The 24425-nt window shown below is 40.9% G+C and overlaps 1 protein-coding gene across 8 annotated transcripts in view; it reads left to right on the top strand.

The window, feature by feature from the left end:
• The window catches only part of LOC124119250 (plexin-A2-like), a 233609-nt gene that overhangs the window by 127952 nt on the left and 81232 nt on the right, over positions 1-24425 (top strand). For all 8 annotated transcript variants that reach the window (XM_048396991.1, XM_048396990.1, XM_048396985.1 and 5 more), the window contains one exon: positions 22578-22713. In XM_048396991.1, coding sequence (XP_048252948.1) covers positions 22578-22713 — 136 coding nt within the window. The remainder of the gene's footprint in view (positions 1-22577; positions 22714-24425) is intronic.

Genomic DNA, 24425 nt, shown 5'->3' with positions numbered 1-24425 from the left:
ATAGCTTGTTTGTTTGTGGTGTTAAACAATAAGTGCAATCACCATCAGATATACTCTATAAGTATAGGCATAATACCATTTAGAAAGGGAATAGTTGGCCTCATGGGATATTAGTGGATGTTTTTGATATGGTGCAACCAACATATTCCTGCTAGCCATTATGATGAAGTTGTCAGATACACATTAACCATGCTGATAGTATGATGATAAAGACGCAACTATGCTTCGGTCCATGCTGATGATGAAGATCCAGCAAGCCGGCTATGCTTCGCTCCATGCTGAAAGTATGACGATAAAGATCCAGCAAGCCTGCTATGCTTCGGTCCATGCTGACGATGAAGATCCAGCAAGCTGGCTATGCTTTGGTCTGTGCTGATGATGAAGATCCAGCAAGCCAGCTATGCTTTGGTCCATGCTGATGATGAAGATCCAGCAAGCTGGCTATGCTTTGGTCCATGCTGACAATGAAGATCAAGCAAGCTGGCTATGCTTTGGTTCATGCTGATGATGAAGATCCAGCAAGCCAGCTATGCTTTGGTCCATGCTGATGATGAAGATCCAGCAAGCTGGCTATGCTTTGGTCCATGTTGATGATGAAGATCCAGCAAGCTGGCTATGCTTTGGTCCATGCTGACGATGAAGATCAAGCAAGCTGGCTATGCTTTGTTCCATGTTGATGATGAAGATCCAGCAAGCCGGCTATGCTTTGGTCCATGCTGATGATGAAGATCCAGCAAGCTGGCTATGCTTTGGCCCATGCTGACACCAGATAAGGTGTCCCTAGGACCGGTAGAAATGAGTTTTTATGAGGCAGGAATTAGGTGGAATACAGTACAGAAATAAATGTCAGCCAGATTGAACACGATACCACCAGAATTATTCTTCTGTCCAAGTTGGTATGCATGAAGACAGATATGCAGCAAGAACCGCGTAGCATCGCCAGTTACTGGCTGTGGACCATCGCATGTCAAGACCCGATTGTGATGTCAGGAAATTATGTTTGAGTTGTCTGGGGCCCACTGGTTAACCAAGAGAGGGATACAGCTGATACGACTAAAGATGTTAGAAGCAATTTGCTACTTAATGCCACACAAGGGGATTCTTCGGGACAAGTATGTTTAGAAAGAAAGGTCTTGTTCAGTTTCAACTGAAGGACTGTCTGAGTTTAGTTAAATCCTACCTGCTTTAACCCTGGGAGGACTCGGGATAGAATAGGTCCCCAATACTCCATGCTTGTCTCCCTGTGAGGACTCGGGACAGAATAGGTCCCGATGCAGATGTTGACTCCAATAAGGATCTGGTGGTTACAATGTGTGACCTGGCTGACTGTGTATCATTGTACCACAGTGTTGTGGGTCATTGCTCGTACCATCAACCAGCAGTTATTTACAGATCTACGAAAAACAACTGAAATATTGCTGACTGTGCCTTAAAATAAGGCTCACTCACCTGCTCTTACTTGGTGGAACTAATTGTAGGCTTTGATATAGTGTTACTGTGCATAACAATAAATCTGAATCTAATTTGACATTGGTGAGTTATAAAACAATACTGCGCCAACATATTAGTCGTAATGTCTTTTGCCTGTAATTTGACCGAGACTAAAAACATCTTTTAAAAAACAACAGAAATTGTAGCTGTCTATTGAAAGTATTTTGATGGATTTAGGTGTCAGCGTTATTTGTGCTGCCATCTTTGATGTCCCGCTGCACTGTACAGCCAAGCCCTACCATCAATACATAATGAATCGGAGGACACAGTACACCTTGTTTGTACACGGCTGTATTTTCCCTGTGGCAGCATGCTGCACATTTGGCCACGATCATGTTACCAGACACAGCATCATCAACATCATTAGTGTAAAACCAAGCATTTGGCTGTGTAATGGGCTGTATCCTATTTCTTTGTCATGTTATTAACAGCCGGGATGGGAGGACATTCACAGATATTTGGTACATGTTGGGGAAATGCTTGGTATTCTTGCATGCGATGCATTCAGGAAAAAAGGATTTGATTTCTGCAGTCCTTCGGCATCACATGGAACCTAATTGTAATCAAAACAACGCCGTCAGCTGGCATATTAACGCATATGGGGAGATCCTCTTGACTTAAACATGGATGAAAAACACTGAAGAGATTTTTGAGTTGAGTGAATACTAAAATAACAGCCATTTGCCTCAGGTAGTTTAGCTTGAGGACTGCAGAATGTTTGTCACTTGGTTAAGTTTGAAACTGGAAGTCATTTTTGTGACAGAAGTAGGTCATAGAGGTGGGGCTTCTGAAGTTGTTGTCTCTGAATAGTTTGTCTTATTCCCTCGGGTAAAGACCGTGGTTTTATCAAGAGGAACTTAGAAAGGGAAATGTTTGTTGCAAGGTGACAGCTAAACCATGATATAACAGCTTCGTTTATTGCAAGGTGACAACTAAACCATGATATAACAGCTTCGTTTATTGCAAGGTGACAGCTAAACCATGATATAACAGCTTCGTTTATTGCAAGGTGACAGCTAAACCATGATATAACAGCTTCGTTTATTGCAAGGTGACAGCTAAACCATGATATAACAGCTTCGTTTATTGCAAGGTGACAACTAAACCATGATATAACAGCTTCGTTTATTGCAAGGTGACAGCTAAACCATGATATAACAGCTTCGTTTATTGCAAGGTGACAGCTAAACCATGATCTCACAGCTTCGTTTATTGCAAGGTGACAGCTAAACCATGATCTCACAGCTTCGTTTATTGCAAGGTGACAACTAAACCATGATATAACAGGTTCGTTTATTGCAAGGTGACAACTAAACCATGATATAACAGCTTTGTTTATTGCAAGGTGACAACTAAACCATGATATAACAGCTGCGTTTGTTGCAAGGTGACAACTAAACCATGATCTCACAGCTTCGTTTATTGCAAGGTGACAACTAAACCATGATGTCACAGCTTCGTTTATTGCAAGGTGACAACTAAACCATGATCTCACAGCTTTGTTTATTGCAAGGTGACAACTAAACCATGATATAACAGCTTCGTTTGTTGCAAGGTGACAACTAAACCATGATATAACAGCTTCGTTTATTGCAAGGTGACAACAAAGCCATGATGCCTGCAGAGCATGACTTCTTTGAATTTCAGTCTCCATTAAGAGAAGTGTAAAAATGAATGTTGGCCTACTTTGGTGTAATCTTCCATATATCTAATTCCTGCCTACTCCCTATAGCAGCCTAATGACTGAGCTTCAAAGGAGGAGTGTTTTGCTTTAGTTTAATCAATACAATCAGAGAAGACAAGCAAATATTGACCAAGAAAGCAGGACAGTTAATTTCCTGTAGCACTGTTTATGACTGACACTCATGCAATGTTAGATAACACTCGTGTAGTGCATGGGTGGTATAAGACCTGTTAATCCCTCATCAGGAATATACAGCTAGGTCGTGGACCTGCTTGTGTTGTGGTGTTCTTATACAAGTTACATTGTTTTAACCAAGAGGCACATAAAAATGAGTACTTCACATGGAACTGCCGACAATCATTCTCCTGTCACCCATTCACTCAAGCATAGACCCATGAAGATCCGGGTTAGAATAGGTCGATCTTCAGCAAACCGTGCTTGTTGTAAGAGGCGACTAATGGGATTGGTTGGTCAGGCTTGCTGACTTGGATGATGCATGTCATCATATCCCAATTGCGTTGATCGATGCTCACAATGTCAATCACTGGATTGTCTGGTCCAGACTTGATTGTTTACAGACCGCCGTCATATAGCTGGAATATTGCTGAGTGTGGCATTAAACAACAAACAAACATTCAAGCATAGCCTGCTTGTGGACATTTAGGCATTTTGGTATTTTGGGGGGTTGAAATTGGAAGAAACATTTAAATTGGGTGTTGTTTGTTTATTCAATCATTCACGAAATAGAGTACTGTTATTGTTTGAATTATTTCAGCTTCAATGTTGAATTTTTGAAGGAATTGTTTTTATCTTGTCTGCAATGACCTGACATGACTACAACCTTAAGACCCATGAAGACCTGGGGTAGAATTGGTCTTCAGCAACCTATGCTTGCCGTAAAAGGCGCCTATGCTTGTGGAAAGAGGCAATTACCAGGATGTGGTGGTCAGACTCACTTACTTGGTAGATGCATATCATCGTATACCAATTGCTCATGGCGTCCATCACTGGATTGTCTGGTCCAGACTCGATTATGTACAGACCACCGTCACATAGCTGAAATATTGCTGAGTGTGGTGTTAAACAACAAACAAACAAAGACTACAAGCTTGCCCTGTATAAACAGTTAAAAAATGAGTTATGAAATGATATTTGTACATGGCAATGTTTCTTTTTCTAATGAGGCAATTATTTAGTGTTGCCGACTCTGTGGTATTTCTTTGATGCTCTTACAAAAATAGGAACACGATGTAATTGAGATTAGCAAACAGTCAATGATTATATCAGCATGGGCGACAGAGCCACATCCTCTGATTTTGAACAGGTTGATATGATCAGCTAGAAGATAACACCATGCACAGAGAAAAAATACTGTTTGTCGTGATTGACAGCAGCATATTGGAATGAGTGGACAAAACGATTGTCATCTGTGATTGTTATGTATCATGGACAGCTCCGGTTTCAGAGGAAACAGAATCAGTTGTAGGGGAAGTAGGTGGCACTTGGGGTTCCAACACCCATTACCCAACTGGGTTCCACTTACAAAGGAAATCACCCCAGTTGTAAGGGAAATACCACTATTTTCCAGCTGGTTCCAATGTTGCTTTATATCTTGAGCAGCTTGTAAAAGCATTATCAGAGTTTTTTGGGGCATTCTTTTTTGTTTATGGAGATATTCTAAACTTGTGTCAATACGGTAGCCATAGAAACTATCCGCCAGTTGTAAAGGGTGCTGATAGCAGGAAAACAGCTTCCAAGATGAGTGGAATATTTGATGGAAAAAACCTAGTACAAGATGTATGGTCCTATCATGCTTATGTCGTGGTATATAGTGTATTGATGGAGTGTTTAGTTTCTTCCTATCGGTTGTGACATTTGTGCAACACTTCTAGCTCATCTTGATGAACACTGGTGTGGTCTAGGACATGTGATGGTAGAAGGGGACATGTGATGGTAGAAGGGGACATGTGATGGTAGAAGGGGGATACGTGATGGTAGAAGGGGATACGTGATGGTAGAAGGGGATACGTGATGGCTAAAGACCCAGGATACGTGATGGCTGATATGTAATGGCTGAAGGGTGATACATAATGGTAGAAGGTGGATATGTGATTGTAGAAGGGGGATATGTGATGGTAGAAGGGGATATGTGATGGTAGAAGGGGATACGTGATAGTAGAAGGGGATATGTGATTGTAGAAGGGGGATATGTGATGGTAGAAGGTGGATATATGATGGTAGAAGGGGATATGTGATAGTAGAAGGGGATATATGATGGTAGAAGGGGAAATGCGATGGTAGAAGGGGGATATGTGATGGTAGAAGGGGGATATGTGATGGTAGAAGGGGGATACATAATGGTAGACGGGGGATATATGATGGTAGAAGGGGATACGTGATGGTAGAAGGGGGATACGTGATGGTAGAAGGGGATATGTGATGGCTAAAGGCCCAGGATATGTGATGGCTGAAGGGTGATACATAATGGTAGAAGGTGGATATGTGATGGCTGAAGGGTGATTTGTGATGGTAGAAGGGGATATGTGATGGTAGAAGGGGGATACGTGATGGTAGAAGGAGATATGTGATGGTAGAAGGGGATACGTGATGGTAGAAGGGTGATAAGTGATGGTAGAAGGGGATATGTCATGGCTGAAGGGTGATACGTGATGGTAGAAGGGGATATGTGATGGTAGAAGGGGAATATGTCATGGCTGAAGGGTGATACGTGATGGTAGAAGGGGATACATGATGGTAGAAGGGGGATACGTGATAGTAGAAGGGTGATAAGTGATGGTAGAAGGGGATACATGATGGTAGAAGGGGATATGTCATGGCTGAAGGGTGATACGTGATGGTAGAAGGGGGATATATGATGGTAGAAGGGGGATATGTCATGGCTGAAGGGTGATACGTGATGGTAGAAGGGGATACATGATGGTAGAAGTGGATACATGATGGTAGAAGGGGGATACATGATGGTAGAAGGGGGATACATGATGGTAGAAGGGGGATACGTGATGGTAGAAGGGGGATATGTGATGGTAGAAGGGGGATATGTGATGGTAGAAGGGGGATACATGTTGACAGAAGGGGGATATGTGATGGCTGAATAATTTGTGATGGTAGAAGGGTTATATGTGATGGTAGAAGGGGGATACGTGATGGTAGAAGGGGGATATATGAGGGTAGAAGGGATATGTCATGGCTGAAGAGTGATACGTGATGGTAGAAGGGGATACATGATGGTAGAAGGGGGATACATGATGGTAGAAGGGGATACATGATGGTAGAAGAGTGATACGTGATGGTAGAAGGGGGATATGTGATGGTAGAAGGGGGATACGTGATGGTAGAAGGGGATACATGATGGTAGAAGGGGGATATCTGATGGTAGAAGGGGGATATGTGATGGCTGAAGGGTGATATGTGATGGTAGAATGGGGATATCTGATGGTAGAAGGGGGATATGTGATGGTAGAAGGGGGATATGTGATGGTAGAAGGGGATACATGATGGTAGAAGGGGATACGTGATGGGCTGAAGGGTGATACGTGATGGTAGAAGGGGATACGTGAAGGGCTGAAGGGAGATGTGACAGGATGATAATACAGTGTTTCTAGAGGAACCATTTGGGATTATTTGTGAAGACCTGTCTTACAGATGACATTTGTCTTTGGTATATGGTTGTAAACTGATTGATGACGGACATAAGAATGTATGTATGCAAAATGATGTACATTTCTTGCAGATTCCTCTGATGGTGGATACATGATGGTAGAAGGGGGATACATGATGGTAGAAGGGGGATACATGATGGTAGAAGGGGGATACGTGATGGTAGAAGGGGGATATGTGATGGTAGAAGGGGGATATGTGATGGTAGAAGGGGGATACATGTTGACAGAAGGGGGATATGTGATGGCTGAATAATTTGTGATGGTAGAAGGGTTATATGTGATGGTAGAAGGGGGATACGTGATGGTAGAAGGGGGATATATGAGGGTAGAAGGGATATGTCATGGCTGAAGAGTGATACGTGATGGTAGAAGGGGATACATGATGGTAGAAGGGGGATACATGATGGTAGAAGGGGGATACATGATGGTAGAAGAGTGATACGTGATGGTAGAAGGGGGATATGTGATGGTAGAAGGGGGATACGTGATGGTAGAAGGGGATACATGATGGTAGAAGGGGGATATCTGATGGTAGAAGGGGGATATGTGATGGCTGAAGGGTGATATGTGATGGTAGAATGGGGATATCTGATGGTAGAAGGGGGATATGTGATGGTAGAAGGGGGATATGTGATGGTAGAAGGGGATACATGATGGTAGAAGGGGATACGTGATGGGCTGAAGGGTGATACGTGATGGTAGAAGGGGATACGTGAAGGGCTGAAGGGAGATGTGACAGGATGATAATACAGTGTTTCTAGAGGAACCATTTGGGATTATTTGTGAAGACCTGTCTTACAGATGACATTTGTCTTTGGTATATGGTTGTAAACTGATTGATGACGGACATAAGAATGTATGTATGCAAAATGATGTACATTTCTTGCAGATTCCTCTGGAAGACAGAACACTATTTTATGCCATGTACCTCAAGGGATGTCTTGTCTTGCTATGATTTGCAAGGTTTGAAGTAAGTTATGAATGACAATAGCGAGACAGGGAATATATTTCCTTTGAACACAAGGGAATCCTATTTAGCAGTTTCTTCACAGTACACCGCTGAAACCTCGTGGTGATGAAAACACCAGTAGCTTCAATTTGAATCTGACTTTTTCTGATGTGCAGATGCTTCTATTATCACAGGTTTGTAGAAACAACACTCATATTTTGTCAATGTTTCAAATAATTCTGTTGAAAATTTCCTTGATGTCGCCAGTGGGATGTTACAGGCAATTGCTCATAATGCTGTTGGTGTGGAAAAGAAGTCTGGTTAAAAATTCATTTATTTTGCAATTTGTCAGTAAATGATTTTCAGACAGTTTAAACACAGAACTCTTTCATTGTTATATTATGCAGTTCATATTTTGTCAAAGGTTTGTTACATTATGATAGGTATGACATTTCTTTGTGCTTCGTCAGTGCTCTGTTAGTCAAGGTAACTGTTGATGTGTCTCTTGTTCTTCAGTGCTCTGTTAGTCAAGGCAACTGTTGATGTGTCTCTTGTTCTTCATTGTTCTGTTAGTCAAGGTAACTGTTGATGTGCCTCTAGTTCTTCAGTGTTCTGTTAGTCAAGGCAACTGTTGGCGTGTCTCTTGTTCGTCAGTGCTGTTAGTCAAGGCAACTGTTGATGTGCCTCTAGTTCTTCAGTGCTCTGTTAATCAAGGCAACTGTTGGTGTGTCTCTAGTTCGTCAGTGCTGTTAGTCAAGGCAACTGTTGATGTGCCTCTAGTTCTTCAATGCTCTGTTAGTCAAGGCAACTGTTGATGTGCCTCTAGTTCTTCAGTGCTCTGTTAGTCAAGGTAACTGTTGATGTGCCTCTAGTTCTTCAGTGCTGTTAATCAAGGCAACTGTTGGTGTGCCTCTAGTTCTTCAGTGCTCTGTTAGTCAAGGCAACTGTTGGTGTGCCTCTAGTTCTTCAGTGCTGTTAGTCAAGGCAACTGTTGATGTGTCTCTAGTTCGTCAGTGCTGTTAGTCAAGACAACTGTTGATGTGCCTCTAGTTCTTCAATGCTCTGTTAGTCAAGGCAACTGTTGGTGTGCCTCTAGTTCTTCAGTGCTGTTAGTCAAGGCAACTGTTGATGTGTCTCTAGTTCTTCAGTGCTCTGTTAGTCAAGGCAACTGTTGGTGTGCCTCTAGTTCGTCAGTGCTCTGTTAATCAAGGCAACTGTTGGTGTGTCTCTAGTTCATCAGTGCTGTTGGTCAAGGCAACTGTTGATGTGCCTCTAGTTCTTCAATGCTCTGTTAGTCAAGGCAACTGTTGATGTGCCTCTAGTTCTTCAGTGCTCTGTTAGTCAAGGTAACTGTTGATGTGCCTCTAGTTCTTCAGTGCTGTTAATCAAGGCAACTGTTGGTGTGCCTCTAGTTCGTCAGTGCTCTGTTAATCAAGGCAACTGTTGGTGTGTCTCTAGTTCATCAGTGCTGTTAGTCAAGGCAACTGTTGATGTGCCTCTAGTTCTTCAATGCTCTGTTAGTCAAGGCAACTGTTGATGTGCCTCTAGTTCTTCAGTGCTCTGTTAGTCAAGGTAACTGTTGATGTGCCTCTAGTTCTTCAGTGCTGTTAATCAAGGCAACTGTTGGTGTGCCTCTAGTTCTTCAGTGCTCTGTTAGTCAAGGCAACTGTTGGTGTGCCTCTAGTTCTTCAGTGCTGTTAGTCAAGGCAACTGTTGATGTGTCTCTAGTTCGTCAGTGCTGTTAGTCAAGACAACTGTTGATGTGCCTCTAGTTCTTCAATGCTCTGTTAGTCAAGGCAACTGTTGGTGTGCCTCTAGTTCTTCAGTGCTGTTAGTCAAGGCAACTGTTGATGTGTCTCTAGTTCGTCAGTGCTGTTAGTCAAGACAACTGTTGATGTGTCTCTAGTTCGTCAGTGCTGTTAATCAAGGCAACTGTTGGTGTGCCTCTAGTTCTTCAGTGCTGTTACTCAAGGCAACTGTTGATATGCCTCTAGTTCTTCAGTGCTGTTAGTCAAGGCAACTGTTGATGTGCCTCTAGTTCTTCAGTGCTGTTAGTCAAGGCAACTGTTGATGTGTCTCTAGTTCATCAGTGCTGTTAGTCAAGGCAACTGTTGATATGCCTCTAGTTCTTCAGTGCTGTTAGTCAAGGCAACTGTTGATGTGCCTCTAGTTCTTCAGTGCTCTGTTAGTCAAGGCAACTGTTGGTGTGCCTCTAGTTCTTCAGTGCTCTGTTAGTCAAGGCAACTGTTGGTGTGCCTCTAGTTCTTCAGTGCTCTGTTAGTCAAGGCAACTGTTGGTGTGCCTCTAGTTCTTCAGTGCTCTGTTAGTCAAGGCAACTGTTGATATGCCTCTAGTTCTTCAGTGCTGTTAGTCAAGGCAACTGTTGATATGCCTCTAGTTCTTCAGTGCTCTGTTAATCAAGGCAACTGTTGGTGTGTCTCTAGTTCTTCAGTGCTGTTAGTCAAGGCAACTGTTGATGTGCCTCTAGTTCTTCAGTGCTCTGTTAGTCAAGGCAACTGTTGATGTGTCTCTAGTTCGTCAGTGCTGTTAGTCAAGGCAACTGTTGATGTGCCTCTAGTTCTTCAGTGCTCTGTTAGTCAAGACAACTGTTGATATGCCTCTAGTTCTTCAGTGCTCTGTTAGTCAAGGCAACTGTTGATATGCCTCTAGTTCTTCAGTGCTCTGTTAGTCAAGGCAACTGTTGATATGCCTCTAGTTCTTCAGTGCTCTGTTAGTCAAGACAACTGTTGATGTGCCTCTAGTTCTTCAGTGCTCTGTTAGTCAAGGCAACTGTTTGTGTGCCTCTAGTTCTTCAGTGCTCTGTTAGTCAAGGCAACTGTTGGTGTGCTTCTAGTTCTTCAGTGCTCTGTTAGTCAAGGCAACTGTTGGTGTGTCTCTAGTTCGTCAGTGCTGTTAGTCAAGGTAACTGTTGATATGCCATGCCTCTAGTTCTTCAGTGCTCTGTTAGTCAAGGCAACTGTTGGTGTGCCTCTAGTTCTTCAGTGCTCTGTTAGTCAAGGCAACTGTTGGTGTGCCTCTAATTCGTCAGTGCTCTGTTACTCAAGGCAACTGTTGGTGTGCCTCTAGTTCTTCAGTGCTCTGTCTGAATCTGAACCTTGAAAATCTGGGTAGAGAATTGGTCTTCAGCTGATCAGAGGATCTGCCCCACTATGCATGCCATGACCTGATCACTGGAGCTGTGCCACCATGCCATGACCTGATCCGAGGATCTGCCCCACTATGCATGCCATAACCTGATCACTGGAACCTTTCAACCATGCCATGACCTGATCCCAGGATCTGCCCCACTATGCATGCCATGACCTGATCACTGGAACTGTGCCACCATGCCATGACCTGATCACTGGAACTGTGCCACCATGCCATGACCTGATCACTGGAACTGTGCCACCATGCCATGACCTGATCCCAGGATCTGCCCCTCTAGCATGCCATGACCTGATCACTGGAACTGTGCCACCATGCCATCGCCTGATTGGTGGAGCTGTTAAGAGCATCTGACCTTGAATGACTTGCAGGCTTGTGCATTTGAAGACCATTTCTCAGCATGTTATGATCATGCTCTTGCCCTGAACATGCTGACTGCCTGTAAAAGTAAGGAATGTAAGCAAGCACAGGAAATGTGGATGTACAGTAAACTACAAAATGCAAAAGGACAACTATTTTAAGTTCGTAATAACCGTAGTTTGTTATAAACAAATATACAGCATATATACAGACCAAAACAAACAGTTTGTTATTTAAGTCAGTTTGTTATAAGCGTGTTCGTTATAAACATGGTGTACTGTACACGAGAAACGTGCGACTCATGTTTAGTTTATTCATGTACTGCACAAAGTTTTAATCAGGGCTGTACAGATGTGTCCAACATCGATGATGCATGAAGTTGTAAATTTGTCCCCGGAATTAATATTTATTTCTGCAAGTGCCAAGTTTTTTGGTCCCAGTTCATGAAAAAACATTCTGAAATGATAAACTCCTATCACATTTGAATTAGAAATGTTGCAAATGAGAAAGATTGGTGTCCAAGACTATATTTTTTAGTTCTGCTAAAGTTCCAGGGTTCACCATTTTGGGTTTGTACATTTGGTAAGTGTCGATCCAATGGAATATTATGAATGAGGATAAATAAATACATAAATCAGGTGAACAAAATATGCTAAGTCAACCGATCGTCTAGGGTGAAGTGATGGATGTTGTGGTACTTAAAAACTTCTTTATGGGAAAAAGATTCCAAAACATAATCCTACATTGCAACTTTTTAAGTTTTGTCAGTAGATTCATTCATCTTCGAAAGTAAAAAAGTAATTTTAACCATTAAAAAAGATAATAGAAAAGAAAGTTGCCAAGATTTTAGGTTTCGTTAGGTTGAGTGACAGTGTAAAATTAAATCCAGTGAAAAACATGGAATTCAACTTTCATAATGTAATTTATGTCTTAAAACCTTTTTTGTGGTGTTTGAATTAACATGATAATCCTCATATTTGTCAAAGTTTTGTATTCTACTTTGCTGGATAAGTGAAGTCGTTGTCCGTTTCCCGAATGATTAATTCAGGTAAAACTCCCTTATGGCAATATCTTAGGGGCTTGAGTTCCGAAGAAAAATGTTTAAGTGGCGCTAAGGACATGATGAATGGTATGATTCAAAGAAATTGTTCTCTTTCTTTCACCACGCCAATGAGAAGGGTGCAGTGACAATATTTGTCTAATTTTCATGATTAGGGATGAAACGATCTTTTCCTGACGCCCTAACTAGATTATTGGCACATCTGTTGATAGGGTTGTGTTTCTCGTAACAAGAATGCTGCATTAGCGGGTTTTGTTGTCTGTGCCAGCCCGGACAAATGACCACTTGCGGTACTTGTTGCGATCATTTCATTCTTCGATGATTTACGTGTTCCGAGTTTTTTCACTCGGTCGTCATTGGTAATGATAGATGAAGTATCTTTGATTACGAAATATGCAAACACTGCTAATGACTCCTGATAGCCACGGGCAAGATGAATGCTTGTTAATTAATCCATTTGACAGTGAGAGGGACGACACTGGCTACATTGTCAGCCTGTTGGGCTGAATATCGTAAATCTCATGGCTTATTGCAAATAATTCACCACTGATGTAATTATGATTGTTTATGTCGTTTTTCTTCATTTTGGCATCAATCATCGAACATGATTCATGAATTTTGATCAATTTTGCCTGCACCTCTGCCCCTCTGTCTATAAAGACTTAAATGATTACTGGCAAATGCTTTTGAGGGCCCCGTACATGTTTGAAATTCGGCACCAATTGAGAAGTGATGTGGGGAATCTATATTTCATGTATGCCTCATGAATCAACATTTCATGGCATACAATATCGCCGATCCCGTGACCAACGGACTTGATCAACAGGTCTACTTTGCCGACTGTGGTAATTTTAGAGTTTCGTTCTGACTCATATTTACTTAGAGGAAGTTTTGCGTATGACACATCGAGTAAATGCATGGTAATAAAATGGGTAATACAGCGTGTATAGACCTCATTCGAGGAATACATTTTTTTTCTGAGACCCATCTCGAAGTGATCTGTACGAGAATGTCATGTTATTTGCCCTAACTCATCCATCACTCATGCCCGAGTATCTGCGTCTTTTGTGCCAAATGTGACTCCGAGTTGGAGATATTTCGTCAGAAGGAATCCATCAATTACGGCAATTATCTGTGCAGTGATTTTACAGTACCACCGACTTAAATATTACCCATAATCAAAACACGTTATGTTCAGTTCTATTATTTCAGGAGAGTCAGAATTATCATACTACTTCATTTCAACATCTAGGCAGTTGTTTTGTTTCTAATGATACAAATCTTCAGTTGATGCACATTAAATATTTACCAGCAACTTTTGTCTAGCTTCATTAGACACTCTTGCTGTTGATTGTACACTGTCCAGGGGTAGCTGTGTGTGGAGTGAGTGAATTGGGACACGATGACATGCATCAACCAAGTCAGCGAGCCTGACCACCTGATCCTGTTAGTCACATCTTAAGACAAGCATAGTCGCCTTTTACAGCAAGCATGGGTTGCTGAAGACCTATTCTACCCCGGATCATTACATATCCAAACAACTTACAACACAAACCTCCATACAAACAGCAGAGACCATACGTTCACTACAGCTGACTTGGGTGGGCAATGGGCTGGGTGGGATTGGGTGGTTACAGGCTCATTGTGTAGATCCTGGAGAATGGAGAGTGAATGGTGACAATGTTCCTATCTAGCTGATTTTGTAGATCCTGGAGAATGGAGAGTGAATGGTGACAATGTTCCTATCTAGCTGATTGTGTAGATCCTGGAGAATGTAGAGTGAATGGTGACAATGTTCCTATCTAGCTGATTGTGTAGATCCTGGAGAATGGAGAGTGAATGGTGACAATGTTCCTATCTAGCTGATTGTGTAGATCCTGGAGAATGGAGAGTGAATGGTGACAATGTTCCTATCTAGCTGATTGTGTAGATCCTGGAGAATGGAGAGTGAATGGTGACAATGTTCCTATCTAGCTGATTGTGTAGATCCTGGAGAATGGAGAGTGAATGGTGACAATGTTCCTATCTAGCTGATTGTGTAGATCCTGGAGACTGGAGAGTGAATGGTGACAATGTTCCTATCTAGCTGATTGTGTAGATCCTGGAGAATGGAGAGTGAATGGTGACAATGTTCCTATCTAGCTGATTGTGTAGATCCTGGAGAATGGAGAGTGAATGGTGACAATGTTCCTATCTAGCTGATTGTGTAGATCCTGGAGAATGGAGAGTGAATGGTGACAATGTTCCTATCTAGCTGATTGTGTAGATCCTGGAGACTGGAGAGTGAATGGTGACAATGTTCCTATCTAGCTGATTGTGTAGATCCTGGAGAATGGAGAGTGAATGGTGACAATGTTCCTATCTAGCTGATTGTGTAGATCCTGGAGAATGGAGAGTGAATGGTGACAATGTTCCTATCTAGCTGATTGTGTAGATCATGGAGAATGTAGAGTGAATGGTGACAATGTTCCTATCTAGCTGATTGTGTAGATCCTGGAGACTGGAGAGTGAATGGTGACAATGTTCCTATCTAGCTGATTGTGTAGATCCTGGAGAATGGAGAGTGAATGGTGACAATGTTCCTATCTAGCTGATTGTGTAGATCCTGGAGAATGGAGAGTGAATGGTGACAATGTTCCTATCTAGCTGATTGTGTAGATCCTGGAGAATGGAGAGTGAATGGTGACAATGTTCCTATCTAGCTGATTGTGTAGACCCTGGAGAATGGAGAGTGAATGGTGACAATGTTCCTATCTAGCTGATTGTGTAGATCCTGGAGAATGGAGAGTGAATGGTGACAATGTTCCTATCTAGCTGATTGTGTAGATCCTGGAGACTGGAGAGTGAATGGTGACAATGTTCCTATCTAGCTGATTGTGTAGATCCTGGAGAATGGAGAGTGAATGGTGACAATGTTCCTATCTAGCTGATTGTGTAGATCCTGGAGACTGGAGAGTGAATGGTGACAATGTTCCTATCTAGCTGATTGTGTAGATCCTGGAGACTGGAGAGTGAATGGTGACAATGTTCCTATCTAGCTGATTGTGTAGATCATGGAGACTGGAGAGTGAATGGTGACAATGTTCCTATCTAGCTGATTGTGTAGATCCTGGAGACTGGAGAGTGAATGGTGACAATGTTCCTATCTAGCTGATTGTGTAGATCCTGGAGAATGGAGATTGAATGGTGACAATGTTCCTATCTAGCTGATTGTGTAGATCCTGGAGAATGGAGATTGAATGGTGACAATGTTCCTATCTAGCTGATTGTGTAGATCCTGGAGACTGGAGAGTGAATGGTGACAATGTTCCTATCTAGCTGATTGTGTAGATCCTGGAGACTGGAGAGTGAATGGTGACAATGTTCCTATCTAGCTGATTGTGTAGATCCTGGAGACTGGAGAGTGAATGGTGACAATGTTCCTATCTAGCTGATTGTGTAGATCATGGAGAGTGAATGGTGACAATGTTCCTATCTAGCTGATTGTGTAGATCCTGGAGAATGGAGATTGAATGGTACAGATCTTTGCCCAGTCTGTCTGATCCAGACTTGATTATTTACAGGTGGCCATGATAGAGCTGTTATATTGCAGCCTGCTGTGTAAAACATTGGCTCACTGTCACTGACTGTTGGAGCCATTACCAGGAATGCATGCCATGCTACTGGTGTTAAAGAATCACGCTGATGTCTGTGAATGTTGTAAATACTGAAATGTCATGTGAGGTGAACAAGCCCAAGTGTTAAATGTCCGATGGAGAGATTGTGACTAGCAGGAGAGAGAACAGGCAACACCCTGCTTGTAGGTTCTGGAAACTTATTTCCTCATTCCAACATCATTCACTTCCATTCCATCATTTAATTAATGTTTCTAATATCAATAAAACAGGCTTTACTTGGGAAAATGCTCATTTGTGTTTGGCAAATGTAAGATAGCATTGCACCAATTTACAATTTTAAATGTTTTATGAGACAGAAATAATATTATATATTGATTTCTAAGAAATGATTATGTTTTTGTAACATGTAAAAACAATATTTCTTTGCAATTACAGAGTTTGGCTGTTGGCATCAATAGAAGCTGAGATAGATTTATCAAATGCAGAAAGCTATCGGTTTCTTACTTTCAAATGTTGTGACACGTAACTCTTGATTGATGCGTATAAAGTCACAGTGTTTGGCTTTCATTACATTATTCAAATTCTTTATCTGCGTTCAATATCACATAACCGACTCTTATTATGAGAAATTCATGAAAGAGCATTTTTAAATAGGAATGTCATGCAAACATAATTTTAGATGGGCCCATGTCAAAAAGATTTTGCTTTTTTCATCAAGAATTACATCTAACTGTGTATGCCTCAGAAGGCATTTCAGCTTGAGTACTTGCAACGTTTGTGATGGTAGCAGATAAACTTGGTGTCAGCCTTACAATAACATCAGCCAAGTGAAAAGTTAGTGTTTGGAAATTACCACGGGGACCTTTTGACACTTCCCCAAATCCCAAAACTCTCCCATGTGTTTCTTTAGAGTGTATGTGGGACTGTTACCATATGCTGTAAAAACACACACAATTATTCCAAGAAACTTCACACATAAAGAATTGTGGTTACGTTGGACCAATCACAGTCAATTTCCAAGCTGACTTGTTCCATGATTGCCAATCAATCATGATTGATCATACATCCGTCAGATGGCCAGGTTATGAAAAAAGTTTACGTTTTGGTACCGGTAGGCGTCTTTTTGAAGTTTTAATTGAAGCTCTGAGCTATGTAATTGGACAGTAGCATGATGAAAATGTTTTTGTGTGGTTTCGTCACCTCGCGTCCAGCTAAGCTGTCATCAGGGATACAACCCAATCATTGAAAGTATCACCACAGCTGATATGAAAAGACCTGCTGAATTCATTGATGTGGTTTATATTTTCACTATAATTATGATTTTCTCTTCCCTTGGAGAAATGTAATTCTACAAGATTTGGTATTTGTTTCTGGGATGAAATGCAAATAAAGACTTGAAATTGCCCTTGTTTTCTTGAAGTACGTTTGCAGAATTTGAGAAATCATTTATAAAAAGTAAGTGGAGTATAATGTATTCCTTTTGAGAAGAGAATTCCAGTTTTTTGCACGAATGTACTCTGTTTCCAATGTGACATTTGTTTAATCAGAGCATGGTTGAGTTTCATCAAAGCTGGGATAGTTCAAAGCCGCATTTGAAGACACCACTTAAGATAATAGTAGAGCAGTTTCCTATGGAAATAGGATCTAAAACGATTCTCTTTTACACAACGCCATAGCCTCAATAATCCTTTCTCTTGTATGAAATGATTATTCACCAAGTAAAACAAATAAAATTATACAAGAAGGATATTTATTGATGATTAAAATCAACTGGAAAAAAATGAAATGGGAATAAACTCTTTAAGGAAATCATCCTTAATGGAATCGAATGAACCAAAGTTGTTATTCCCAACTGGACGAGTAAGTGCATTTAGGTAACAGTTCTTCAATCGGCAGTTTGTCCCATAAAGTATTTCTGGTGTAGCTGCACACTGATATATGTAAAGCAAATTATACTTATGGTGTGTGTCTGATGGGAGTCATCTGCATCAGTTTGGTGTAGGTGGAAGGATGGGATCCTCATCTCTGACCTGCTTTTGTCAAGTATAATGACAATATTCATTCCTCAGCGTTCTTGTTGGTCGAAAGAGCTTTCCCTTGTAACGGCAGCAGCCTGATTGGCTGCAATTATTGTTTGTTCCGACACGTTTAGATCTAGAGCATGTACTCTGTCATATATCATGTGATTATAACCCTGACAAAGGCATCTTATCGGTGTCCTCCATTGGAGAAGGTATTAATGTCCAGGGCATTATGGAAATGAAAACAGTTAATAGAATAAACATTATTGCTATAAAGTTTGTACTTGTATGTATCATACAGTCACTTTTTTACACCCTGGCATATAATACGGGGGGATATAGTCAAGGCCTTGCCCATATGTCTGTCCGTCCGTCCATCCATCCATCTGTCCATAATGATTTCATTTCTGGAGTGAGTTTCGGATGTCAATACACCTCAAGCTGTGCTGACTCTTCATGAATTAACGATCAGATATATCAAACAGATCCTGAAGTGGTTCCTTTTGCTATTTACAGATTTTGGCCGTTTTTATTTTACGTGATTTCCATGGAAACAATTTGGACATTGTCACCAAAGGGGTGTGGTGGTTTATTTTTCTGGAGCACAACTCAAGAAACGTTCAATATCTGTCAACAAAACTTGGCAGATATATCAAGCAGATCCTGAAGTGGTGCCTTTTGCTACTTGCAGATTTTTGGCAGTTTCATTTTTCTCAATTTCCAAAGGAACAATTTGGACTTGGTCTCTCAAAATGGGGGTGTAGGCGTTGTTTCTGGAGCACAAGATGAAAACTGTGAAAGACTTTTCATCCAAACTTGATAATGTATCAACCTAAGGCTGAAGTGGTGCCTTTTGCTATTTAGGAATTTTTCAAAATTTGATTTTTTTCCACTTTTTTTGATGGAAACAAGTTTGACTTTGACTTTGTGCATAGTGGTGTGTTTGACCTGACCATATCTCGAAAACTATTGGTTCTCTGTCTTAAAACTGTGCAATACAAAGTTTCGAATCCCAATTCCATGGTATTGTTTTGATAGCTCAATAACTTCTCTTGTATACGGACAAACAGATTAGAGAAAAATTCTCTCATCAAGTTGGACTGAAGTAACAGTCAGATGATTTGTTCTTTCGAATCTGTGGGGGCGGGGTGGATTTATCATCTTCTGATGACTCTTGTTTGAATCGGCACCCATCAGAAGGTACACTGTAGTCTTAGTTCTAACATTAGTATAAATCTTAGTATAAATAATTCAAACTGGACATCAGACATGTGGAGAGTTTTCTCCCTAGTGTGCTTATTTAGCAAGAGAAGGGCACTTGGATAATTGCAACTGCCCCAAACGAAAGATGGCAACACCTTGCAAAGTCCTCCCCGAGTTTTCCATGTTGGTCATCTGAGCAACACTTGTGAATGTAAGTATGTAGAGTCAGTGCTTCCCTGACAAGTGCCGGCCTTCCCTGAAGAGGCCCTCATCAATTATACATCAACAAAACATTTCAGTGGACAAAAAAAGTGACTTTTGACATTTTCGGTGCCGTGATTTTTCACCAAGGAAGTAAGTGTGCTATTGCTGAAATCCCCAGGTGCAGGTGTGTTTGTGGAGAGGGAAGGCTTCTTGAGAGGTCCATCGTTAATTCATGAAGAGTCAGCACAGCTTGAGGTGTATTGACATCCGAAACTCACTCCTGGCAGCCCTCCCCACATGGCCAGTGCTAGACTAAAAAAACTCACTAATGGCTCTTCATTGATTGGAGACCAGAACTGTTGCATTGGTCCGAAGTAAATCTACACTTTTTGACAATGGCAAATCTCTTTGACATCAGTGCAGAATTTATGACAGGGATGCGATGAAGTATTTGAAGGCAAAATGCCATTAAATCTATCTGGTGAACAGGATCTGTTGAACATCATGGACCAGAATTCAGTCTCGTAGAGGAGCATTATGGGTAAAATACTGAGGAGAGACGTTTTTAAATGTCTTCGCCTTATTGATTGTTAGAGATCCTCACAAGTAACGTTTGTGTATCAACTGCAGTGACGATATACGATCTTTGCACAGGAGGGACAGTTTGAAGACGTCTTCATCATCCTGAAGGATAAATATTAGGGTCATTAACTTTTCACAGGCTCGATAGTAGCAATCCCTCGGTTGCAAATGTGTTATACATTATCGGCGAGGGAGACTGCATTGGATACTTTAAGCTTCGGAGGCAGTAAGCAATGGTGAAACTACGGAGACTAGTCGGCAGCCGACTTAACCTTTTGTTGAAGAAGCCACAAATCATGCATTGTTTTCTCTTAGAAGAAAGATAGATGATAGAAATTTTAACCCCATCGGGTTCAGCAACAAATCACAAATATTTTTATGGAGGATGTAACTTGATGGTTTAACATGTCAAATCTACATGCATAAATCCAGTTTATGTATATAATATGAACCGAAAATTTCATATTGCTCAGACTACCTTTTTTGGATCAATTTTCTTTATTGATTCCCAGTTGGTTTTTTCTCTCTCAGCTTTTGACATATCATTATATTTCTCACTAGTTTTGATGGTGAAATGAGGCATGACAAATAGAATTATAGGGATGAGTAACGATAAATATGACTTGAAATTAAAACCTCTGTCAATCAATAATGATTTGCCTCTCAAATGAATTCTCCCATCAAAACCATTTTTTTGTCAATCCTCAAGTCTCCGACATATGTAGGTGGATAAAAAACGGAAGCAGTACATCAAAGTAAAATCAGAAAGACATTCAGTTAGTTTTAATCACATGTGATTAAATAATTATTATACTTCATCAAAATCATTCATACAGAAATGAAAGAAACTCATCATATTTATACATGATCTAATCTATTATTCCAATGTGCCTGTCAGACTTAGTGATGGATTTTCCAGAAAGGAATTCGTTCAGACGATAGTTCCTTTTTTTTAGCAGTTCCAAGATGTGCCCCTGTCATGCACTTAAAACATACAGACCGGACTTTGTCGTACGAAATCTTTCCTTTAATAAAAAAGTCTAACTATTTCTTAGGGACAATTATCCACTTAGCGTACAGTTCTATCGATTGCCATGCAGTGATTTCCACCTAGCTGACTGCACCAATCGAATAAAAAGGCTGATTAAATCCTGCACTCATTCCATTTTATCAGTCTTTATTTTCTGATAGAAAGTCTGCAAATATGATGTTACGGGTTTAATGAAGCACCTGGGAGGCAATCAATGGACATGTTCAGATGAACTGCTTCACCCTGGCAGGTTCCTGCTAATCAAGGCAAACCCTCCACGCTTGCAGGAAGACCTTTTTACCAATGTAGGCGTTGGACCGGGATCAGGGATATATGTCTTGTTTTCACTAATCACTGTAGATGGAGACACCATATTTCATTCATATGTAAGATCATTCAAAACAATGGTCCTTCTGCGTGAGGTCATGAAAGTTTCAACATAGAAATATGATAGTGAACATGTTTTTGTATCTTGGTAGAATGAGGCTAGTTTATTCAAATATTGGGTCCATTTTGTCTTGGATGTCATGAAAGGCTGGATTTTGCTGTTATGGTTAATAAGTTGCCCATGGTAAGTTAGGTCCTGAATTGATTTCTTTCCATCAGTTTATTGACCAGTTTGGTAACCTTCTCAGTGCCAAGAAAAATATGTTACGAGAATAATTATTTAAAAAATCAGCAATCCGATCAGTCAGAAAATATGTTTGGTGAACACATTCTTGTGATTAAGGAGAACAAATAAAGCTTGGTATCCAGCGCAAAGTCACATCAGGGACAATTATTCCTGATGTTTACCTTGTAAAAGGAGACTGTTGATGGAATAATCCATACATTAATGGCCATTTATCATCAATATACATCTAAGGTTCTTGTCATGCTTCATGGGGTGGATATAGAAGTCATTGAGCACAGGGCTTTTCCCTAAATCAGAACATTACCACTGTGTTGAATAATTGGTCCACACTTCAATTTGGGTGATGATGGCAGTGGTTTATAAATGTAAAAACGTGGCTGCTTTGATGATATTGATGATGATGAGGAAGAGTGTGTTGATGTTGATGTTTCTGCACTGACTGCTGTGGTGAAGTCAATGATTTTCATGGTAAAGAATGGTACTAAAGAATATTATAGCAATTTTGATATTGGCATCAATGAATTAGTTTGGCAATGCAGTTGCAATTGTGCCTCTTTTGATGATTGTGGCAACAATGGGGATGATTTTGCTGACGCGAAAGTTGACCTGACATGTGATTTTGTTTACAAAGAAAACTTATTGTTTTGTACTGATGATGATGATGATGATGACTGCATGATAATGACACCAGTGATGATGACTGCATGATGATGATGATGATGATGATGATGACACCAGTGATGATGATGATGATGATGATGACACCAGTGATGATGAATTCAAGTTGATGACCAAAAGCCAACAATAATGTTATCAGCGTGATGCTTTTTGTGATGTCACATTGATGATGTCATGTATAGATGGTGTTGTAAAATGGTGTGACTTCTGTTACAGGTGCAGTCGCCAGGATGAGTGTAAGGCCTATGAGATGACAATGCGATGGCTGCCCTACAGCGGACAGCAGTGTACCAACATTACCCGGGTTGTCCCGGAGAAAATACAGAAAGACCACTCATCCAAGACACACACTGTGAGTAGCAAGATGTTGATACTGCCCTCACCATGATGATGATAATACTGCATATTTATGACATCTAATCCATACCCAAACATATTCTCAATGCACTACAATGGACTCTCTCTCTCTCTCTCTCTCTCTCTCTCTCTCTCTCTCTCTCTCTCTCTCTTGATCTTGATCTTGATCTTGATCTTGATTGGACTTGGTTATGATTCTTGGTTTGTCAGCACCATCCCGATACTTGGGCATCACCAAAGTGTTAGACGTCTACGATCTGCATCACTTTGGGATTTCCTCCAACATGATGCTAACATTATGTGATTTAACTGAAATAGACCATCTCCCCACTCACCATTCCAGTGCCTGACACCTGTGTAGGTACATGGGAGTGGAGTATCAGGGTTTGACCAATCATGGCAACATATGCTAAGAATTTCCTTCTCACCAAGTTTTCCAATGGGGAATAAAACCCAGAGCAAATCTATAGGGAGCAATCTGATCACCTCCACTGTGTTAATTTGCCAGTCACCTGGGTATGTTTCATGAAATTGGTTTCAAGACAGCACACTTGCTCGTCACTATCCTAGCCGGCCTTCATGTACATAGGTTGAAAAAACGGGCTTAACATACAAACCCTTTTTGTGATAGTTTATTTTCTGTTTTTGTGTGAAGTGTTAGATGCAATTATAAAAAAGGAAATTGAATAAAGATATTTGCTCTTTTTTCCAAAAGACAAAATAAAACTTTCTTTTTTTTCGGTTCAAGTCCCTGTCATAGGTTGTCTGAACAATTTCAAAACAATTACAGATGAATTTTAGTTCAGGAATTGTTCAAATTCTTCTCAGCGTAAAAAAAGGACCATTTGAAAACGTCCCTATCTGCAAGCCTGTAGGCATAAAACATACTCGACCTGTGTATATTGAGTCAACTGGAGAGATTGTGGGATATATTTGTCCCACTGGTGTTTGTGGAGAGTTGTGAGGTTTAGTTGTGTGTATGTACGTATGTCTATGTCCTTGTCACACTGGTGTTTGTGGAGAGTTGTGAGGTTTAGTTGTGTGTATGTACGTATGTATATGTCCTTGTCACACTGGTGTTTGTGGAGAGTTGTGAGGTTTAGTTGTGTGTATGTACGTATGTCTATGTCCTTGTCACACTGGTGTTTGTGGAGAGTTGTGAGGTTTAGTTGTGTGTATGTACGTATGTATATGTCCTTGTCACACTGGTGTTTGTGGAGAGTTGTGAGGTTTAGTTGTGTGTATGTACGTATGTCTATGTCCTTGTCACACTGGTGTTTGTGGAGAGTTGTGAGGTTTAGTTGTGTGTATGTACGTATGTCTATGCCCTTGTCACACTGGTGTTTGTGGAGAGTTGTGAGGTTTAGTTGTGTGTCCTTGTCACACTGGTGTTTGTGGAGAGTTGTGAGGTTTAGTTGTGTGTATGTACGTATGTCTATGTCCTTGTCACACTGGTGTTTGTGGAGAGTTGTGAGGTTTAGTTGTGTGTATGTACGTATGTCTATGTCCTTGTCACACTGGTGTTTGTGGAGAGTTGTGAGGTTTAGTTGTGTGTATGTATGTATGTATATGCCCTTGTCACACTGGTGTTTGTGGAGAGTTGTGAGGTTTAGTTGTGTGTATGCAGGGTATGAAACTCCCAAAAATTTCAGCCAGACCACAGGACTGGCTAGCTGAAATACTTGCCTGCCCACTATAATCATATGT

This window comes from Haliotis rufescens, unplaced genomic scaffold, assembly GCF_023055435.1.
Source record: "Haliotis rufescens isolate VD_foot unplaced genomic scaffold, xgHalRufe1.0.p SCAF_16, whole genome shotgun sequence".
NCBI lineage: Eukaryota > Metazoa > Mollusca > Gastropoda > Lepetellida > Haliotidae > Haliotis > Haliotis rufescens.
This window is presented reverse-complemented; position numbering and strand designations above follow the sequence as displayed.